This window comes from Lactuca virosa, chromosome 3, assembly GCF_052849685.1.
Source record: "Lactuca virosa cultivar CGN04683 chromosome 3, Lactuca_virosa_CGN04683_v6, whole genome shotgun sequence".
Classification (NCBI taxonomy): domain Eukaryota; kingdom Viridiplantae; phylum Streptophyta; class Magnoliopsida; order Asterales; family Asteraceae; genus Lactuca; species Lactuca virosa.
Genome location: NC_136428.1, coordinates 54,092,314 through 54,100,555, shown reverse-complemented (window position 1 = coordinate 54,100,555; position 8,242 = coordinate 54,092,314). Strand labels below are relative to the sequence as shown.

At 36.5% G+C, this 8,242-nt stretch overlaps 1 protein-coding gene across 1 annotated transcript; it reads left to right on the top strand.

Moving 5' to 3' along the window:
• The first annotated feature begins 696 nt into the window (after positions 1–696).
• On the top strand, positions 697–1,926 carry LOC145163525 (uncharacterized). The gene is made up of 2 exons (XM_079082362.1): positions 697–1,377; positions 1,537–1,926. The coding sequence occupies exons 1-2, from the start codon at positions 697–699 to the stop codon at positions 1,924–1,926; spliced, it is 1,071 nt and encodes a 356-aa protein (XP_078938488.1).
• Positions 1,927–8,242: the final 6,316 nt, after the last annotated feature.

Genomic DNA, 8,242 nt, shown 5'->3' with positions numbered 1-8,242 from the left:
AGGCTTGTCTCACTCATTTATACAAATGGATCAAGTAATGGGTTGAGCAAATTGGGTTTGGGTTGTGGTGTTGGACTACTCAAATTGGGCTAGTAGTAGGCTTGGATTATAGAATATTAATGGTCAAAGATAGGGCCTTGGGCCTTGGGGCTCTTGGGCTCTTCTTGACTAAATAATATTTTTTATATATATAATCCGAATTTAGTTAGTCATTAATTAATTTTATTTATTAATTATAAAATAAATTCTGTTAGATAAAAGATTAACTGCAGTTAGTTTTTTAGCAGTTAATTTCGGTTGGTGGTTTATAACCACCATTGCAAGCCTATAAATGGAGGATTTCTGACAGAATTTAAAAGGCTAATAAACTACAAACACTTTCTCTGAAAATCATTCTTGATGTCAAAGGGATCATGGTGAATTTCGACAGATTCAAGATCTGTTCTTGAATTGGTTGTTGTATCCTCAAGACAGATCCATTCCAGGGAAATTTCTGTCTTAGGACACTGCAAAAGCAGGCCTCAATCTGTATAATTTCGAGATTTAATTTCCTGTGTAATCAACATTCAAGTATGTTTTCTGTAATCTTATTCTTGTATAATATATATATTTGAATTTTGTTTGTTTCATTTAAATTACTTTGTTGATTGTATACTTCTGTAATAACAATCTAAGACAGAAATCAAAGAGTGAAGAATGGATCAAAACTCCATCATCAAAACACATGTGGAAAAGCCTGAGAAATTCAAAGGCTCAGATTTTCGGAGATGGCAACAGAAGATGTTGTTTTATCTAACAACTCTTCATGTTTCCAATGTTCTCACTGATGATTCTCCCTCTCCTCCCACTGGGGTAACTACTGCAGAAGGAGTAACACCACCCACTGCAGCCCAATTGGCAGAACACCAAAGGGCAGTGGAAACTTGGAACACAAATGAATATAATTGCAGAAATTATATTCTAAATGCCTTGGATGATTCCCTCTATGATATCTACTCTACCATCACAACTGCAAGAGAGATATGGGAATCACTGGAAAAGAAATACAAAACAGAAGTGGCATGTTCCAAGAAATTCGTGATTGGAAAGTTCATGAATTTCAAGATGGTGGATACCAAATCTGTCCTCAAACAAGTGGAGGAAATTCAAGTCATTGCACATGATCTTGAAGTTGAAGGTATGGGTATAAACTCTAACTTTCTTGTTGGTTCAATCATTGAAAAACTTCCTCCTTCTTGGAAGAATTTCAAATTATATCTTAAGCACTTAACTGATGACATGAGTTTTGAGCAACTTGTGTTGAGAATTTGTGTGGAAGAAGATAACAGATTGAATGAGAAGGCAGATGCAAATTCATTGGAGCCAAGTGCAAACTTTGTTGGAGAATAAAGTACTTCAAGGACAAAGCACAACAACAAGAAAGGGAAGCAAGGCTCCAAAAACTCTTCCAAAGATGGCAAAAATCATGGCCCTAATAAGAAGAATTTCAAGAAGAATTATGGTCCATGCTATGTTTGTGGCAAAATTGGACACAAGGCCAAAGATTGCAGATTCAGGAGGGGTCAAGGAGGAAACAATGGAGGAAATAATGGAGGGAACAATGGAGGGAACAATGGAAACAATGGTGGTAATTCTGGTGGAGGAAATTCTGGTCAAGCCAACATGGTTGAATCACCAAATCAGTTTGTTGCTGTGATTCAAACCAACATGGTTAGCAATTGTGTGGATTGGTGGATTGATACTGGAGCCACAAGGCACATTTGCAACTCCCGAACTATGTTTTCTACATACCAGAAAGTCTCGGATTCTGAACCAATGTTTATGGGGAATGGCTCTACTGCAAAAGTTGAAGGAAAGGGAAAAGTGAAGCTGCAACTGACTTCTGAAAAAGAACTCATTTTAAGTGATGTTTTTGCATGTTCCTGAAATTACTAAGAATTTGATTTCTGGTCCTATTCTTAGTAACAAAGGTTTCAAACTTGTATTTGAGTCTGATAAGTTTGTTCTCACCAAGGGTGGGGTGTATGTTGGAAAGGGATACCTTAGTGAGGGTCTCTTCAAAGTCAGTGTCTTACCTTTGTACTATGGTGTTGAAACACCAAACAATGATGTAACCAATGTTAATGCTAATGCAATAATGGGCACTACTAGCCCCTCTTCTATGTATATGCATGATCCTTCAATTTTGTGGCATTCTCGTTTGGGACATGTCAATTTTCGTTCTATTCAAAGAATGGCAAAACTTGGCATGTTACCAAAATGTTCATTAGATAAAAACATAAAATGTGAGGTTTGTGTAGAATCCAAATTCTCACAACATCCTCATAAATCAGTTGAAAAATCTAATGAAATACTTGGCTTAATCCACTTTGATTTATGTGATTTTAGAGCAACACCTACAAGAGGAGGAAAGAATTATTATATATCTTTTATTGATGATTGTAGCAAGTATTGTTATATTTATTTGTTAAATACCAAAGATGAAGCCTTGAATTATTTTAAGAATTATAAGGCTGAAGTTGAAAATCAACTTGACAAAAAGATCAAAATTCTAAGGTCTGATCGAGGAGGAGAATATGAATCCAAAGACTTTGCTGAATTTTGTTCTTTAAATGGTATTATACATCAAACAACTGCTCCATATACTCCTCAACAAAATGGAGTGGCAGAAAGAAAGAATAGAACATTGAAAAACATGATTAATTCAATGTTAATTACTTCTGGAGCACCACATAATCTGTGGGGAGAAGCATGTCTTGCAGCAAACTCAATACTTAATAGAATTCCTCATAAAAGGAGTGATAAATCACCCTATCATCTGTGGAAAGGGAGGTTACCCTCTTATAAAAGGATGAAAGTGTGGGGTTGCCTTGCTAAGGTACAAGTACCTCTTCCTAAGAGGACTAAACTTGGACCAAAAACCATAGATTGCATCTATCTTGGCCCTGCCATGAATAGTGCAGCCTATAGGTTTCTTGTGTTTAAATCACATGTTGATGATATCCATAACCAAACCATCATGGAATCAGCAGAGGCTGAATTCTTTGAAAATGTTTTTCCTTTTAAGGATAAAGGGAAAGAGGTTACCTACTCTAGGAAAAGACCTCTAGATGATCGACTAAATGATACCATTCCAGACAAAAGTTTACAATCAAATGAAGAAAGTTCTTCTAAGGTTCAAGAAGAGAACCTAGAACCTAGAAGAAGCAAACGGGGCAAAATAGCCAAAGATTTTGGACCTGATTACATGACCTATGTAGTGAATAAGGAACCATAAACCTACAAGGATGCTATGGATTCGTCTGAAGCTCCCTTTTGGAAAGAGGCAATCAAAAGTGAGATCGATTCCATTGTGCAAAATAACACTTGGAAATTGGTAGATTTGCCACCTGGGCAAAAACCAATTGGGCACAAATGGATATTCAAGAAGAAGTTTAGACCTGATGGTACCATTGAGAAGTACAAAGCTCGTTTAGTAGCTAAAGGGTATCGTCAAAAAGAGGGTTAAGACTTCTTTGACACCTATTCACCTGTTACAAGAATTACATCAATTCGCACATTAGTAGCAATTGCAGCCATTCACAATTTGGAAATACACCAAATGGATGTGAAAACTGCCTTCTTGTATGGTGAACTAGATGAAGAGATATATATGAACCAACCCGAAGGGTTTGTGGTTAAGGGTCAAGAAAGCAAAGTTTGTAAGTTAGTTAGATCACTTTATGGACTAAAATAGGCTCCAAAGCAATGGCATGAGAAGTTTGACAACACATTACTCTCTAATGGATTTAAAATTAATGAATGTGATAAATGTGTCTATGTCAAACAATACAAGAATGCTTGTGTCATCATATGCTTGTATGTGGATGATATGCTTATAATGGGTACTAATTTGGATGTGATTAATCAAACCAAGAAAATGCTACACTCCTCCTTTTCCATGAAAGACTTGGGAGTAGTAGATGTGATCCTTGGTGTAAGAGTTCAAAGAAGATCAGATGATTATACTCTTACTCAGTCCCATTATATTGAAAGTATACTTAAGAAGTTTGGACACTATGATGACAAGCCGGTAGTCACCCCTTTTGATCCTTCTAGTCATATTAAGAAGAATAAAGGTGATAGTGTAGCTCAGTTAGAATATACTCAAGTTCTTGGTAGCTTAATGTATATTATGAATTGTACTAGACCGGACTTGGCTTATAGTGTAAGTAGATTGAGTCGTTACTCCCACAATCCTGGGAAAGATCATTGGTATGCATTAGTAAGAGTGCTTAGATATTTAAAGCATACAATGAATTATGGGTTGCATTACACGAAATATCCTCCTGTTCTTGAAGGGTATTGTGATGCAAATTGGATTTCCAATACTTCTGAGGCAAAATCCACAAGTGGATATGTGTTCACTCTTGGTGGAGCTGCTATCTCTTGGAAATCATCTAAGCAAACTGTGAATACTCGTTCTACAATGAAAGCAGAGTTTGTTGCTTTAGACAAAGCTGCTGAAGAAGCTGAATGGCTTAAAAGCTTCCTAGAAGGTATTCCTCTATGGCCTCAACCTGTTACTGCCATTGCCATACATTGTGATAGTATGGCTGCTCTTACTAGAGCACAAAGTCATATCTACAATGGCAAGTCGAGACACATTAGGCGCAGACATATTACAATAAGAGACTTGCTGAAGAATGGAATCATTTCCATTAGCTACATAAAGTCAAAGGAAAATATAGCTGATCCCTTGACAAAAGGCCTTAGTAGAGAGCAAGTTCTCTTCACATCGAGGGGAATGGGCTTAAAGCCAACACAATGAGTCACCACCTGGCGGAAACCTAACCTAGCAACATTGGAGATCCCATGGTCTAGGTTCAATAGGACAACTAGTTGGGGAAGACTCAAAGAACCACCAACACAAAGGTATGCTCACTCCTATGATATTATTTTGTGTTTTCCGTTGATGATATAGGGATGAATTCTTTATTCTTAATAATCCTGATAGCTTTTAGAGTGGAATAGTACGGATTGTTCCAGATTAGCATTACCTATGTGAGATGGATGTGAGGTCGCATCTTTGGGAGCTGATGTGGCTAAGCTCTCTAAAAGTCTCATGAAGAAAGGATTGTTCACGACCGAAAAGAACACAACGGTAAGAAATGAACCATGCTTAGATATGATATGTGTGATACTTCTTGTTTTGATTCTACTATAAAAAGTGGTTAGTTCAAGACTCTAGTTCACTACCCACAAAGTAGATCCAAGTAGTACTCACTATGAAAGGTTCAAGTTTTCCAACACCTATTCAGATGCATGTCATATCTTACTTCCCTTATTTGAATATCAAAGTTCACTTATTTTCTATTCAAATGTGGGGTATTCTTGGAGTTTGAATAGAAAATGTGGGGTATTGTTGGAACTTTGCTCTACAAGATTACAATGTGGGACTTATCCCACATTGGTGGAAGAGAAAACTTTATCCCACTTTATAAGGCTTGTATCACTCATTTATACAAATGGATCAAGTAATGGGTTGAGCAAATTGGGTTTGGGTTGTGGTGTTGGACTAGTCAAATTGGGCTAGTAGTAGGCTTGGATTATAGAATATTAATGGTCAAAGATAGGGCCTTGGGCCTTTGGGCTCTTCTTGACTAAATAATATTTTTTATATATATAATCTGAATTTAGTTAGTCATTAATTAATTTTATTTATTAATTATAAAATAAATTATGTTAGATAAAAGATTAACTGCAGTTAGTTTTTTAGCAGTTAATTTCGGTTGGTGGTTTATAACCACCATTGCAAGCCTATAAATGGAGGATTTCTGACAGAATTTAAAAGGCTAATAAACTACAAACACTTTCTCTGAAAATCATTCTTGATGTCAAAGGGATCATGGTGAATTTTAACAGATTCAAGATCTGTTCTTGAATTGGTTGTTGTATCCTCAAGACAGATCCATTCCAGGGAAATTTCTGTCTTAGGACACTGCAAAAGCAGGCCTCAATCTGTATAATTTCGAGATTTAATTTCCTGTGTAATCAACATTCAAGTATGTTTTCTGTAATCTTATTCTTGTATAATATATATATTTGAATTTCGTTTGTTTCATTTAAATTACTTTGTTGATTGTATACTTCTGTAATAACAACCTCTTCCACGACCAGAATGGTTCCAATTACCTTTTCCACGATCTGAATTGTTCCAATTACCTTTCCCACGGCCTCTTCCTCGTCCCCTATGGTTGCTTGAATTACCTTGTTGCTTGTTCTTTGATTCTTGCTCGTTCGATTGGTTCTTGTTTCTTTCTGACCATTCTTCATGGGTTAAGAGTAGTTTCTTCTCGTCTACTTCTTGATGTACTTGAATACGCACTTCGTGTGCTTTGAGTCTTCCAACGACTTCTTCAACTGTCATCGTATCAAGATCAACGAATTGTTCAATTGTTGATGCAATTTGAACAAATTTAGAGGGCATGTCTTGTAGAATCTTCTTGACCACGTACACTTCGTCCATGGTATCACCTAACGCCCGGATGTTGCTCACGATGTTGCTGGTTTTTGCTGAAAAATCATCAACCGTCTCGAATTCTTTCATACTAAGAATCTCGAATTCAGCCTTTAGTGACTGAACTTTTGCTGTTCGAACTCGATCTGCACCCATATACATAGTCTTGAGTGTTTCCCACACCTCTTTTGCCGTTTGCTTCTCCGCTATCGACAAAAGGATTTCTTCCGGGATGGCTGGTAAATCGCTGCCATAGCCGTCTTATCCTTCTTGACACCAACTGCATTCTCGGGTTTCTTCGGTTCAATCGCATCCCAAACCTCTATTGCTTGCATGAACACCTTCATCTTAATTGCCCATGCAGCATAGTTGGTTCTAGTCAAGATGGGATAATGCATCTTCGGTCCTTCCATTGTGGGGCTGTGAAAGATCGGTTAGTCGGATCTCTTATGTGTTCTTCTGAGCTCTGATACCAAGTGTAAGGTATCTACGTGATACCTTGCTGCAACCTTGTTGCCTAAGAACAGAAAACAAAACAGAACAGAAAGGAAAGAAGGAAAAAAATCTGCACAGCAAGCAACAGGTGATAACAGGGGAAGAAAAAAACGGGATTTTTTGATTTTGGTCGGTGGAAAAGGCAAAACTTTTATTGCTGAAAAGCTTCATTCTAAATACCTATATACATAGCATATTTATAGTAAAAGAAAAAGAGTTTGACTCATAGTCTAAAACCGGGAAACAAAAATAATAAAAGCAATTTTCCTAAAATGCCCCTGTGGGCTTTTTCCTGAATTAAGCCAACAGTTTGTAATAGTTGGAATTTGAAAATGCTTGAGTTTTAAGGGTTTGCTGTTGTTTCTTTTCTTTTCTTTTCTTGAATAGCTTACACTGATGGAAATTCCTGTAAATAGTTTCGTAATGCTATAACTCCACGGATGAAATTTTCCTTTTTGTGATCATAGGGTAATAAATTGATTGGCATTTTTAAGCTCTTTCTGATTTACATTTTAGAATATTTTCTTTGTAATTAAAGGACCTGAATTTACTAAGGATAATTCATAATAGTACTCGGAAGCCCCACTTATCTTTGAAGTCATAAAACATGTAATTGCTATCCTCAAATGCTTTTAGGTCCATCAGTATATAAATTAGCCAAGGTCTTTAGCATAAGACAGCTGTGGTTTCTGGAGCCTTGAAATCTGTTGGGGAAATATTCTTTTCAATGAAGCATTCCAAACGTCTTGTAGCATCTTCCATATTTTGACATTTGACTCCACTGGTGTCAAAAGTTTCTTTCAATGAAGCATTAATCCAAACTTCTTCAACAAGTAGGATATTTTTGTTGTTGGGGAAATATTCCTTCTCAGAGTATAATTGAACTCTAGAATAAGAAATTGCTTAAGCTCTCCAAGATCCTTCATCTAGAATGAACACACAAATGCTAGCTATGTGGTTATTAATCAATTGTCATATGTGTGCTTAATCTGAGGTATCAACATATGATTTCAACTATCAACTGTTTCAAGTCCTTATAAACATTAAGAAAACGGGTGTAGGATGTAAGATGTATTGATGCTAATGTCCCCACATAAAGAATGTTAATGTGCCTTGGAAAATATTTCTATGCTCTTGATGATGTCAAGAGACCATGAGGAGTGTTTGGCTAAAGTTATAACTGAGTTACACGGGAGTGTTTGGATAAAGTTATTACTGAGTTATTCACGAGGAGTGTTTGGCTATTGA

Bases quoted from the DNA above. Each gene is read 5' to 3' on its own strand.
- LOC145163525 (XM_079082362.1), top strand. From the start codon at position 697: ATGGATCAAAACTCCATCATCAAAACACATGTGGAAAAGCCTGAGAAA. The intron at 1,378-1,536 runs GTTGGAGAATAA...ATTGGACACAAG, and splicing joins TGGAGCCAAGTGCAAACTTT to GCCAAAGATTGCAGATTCAG.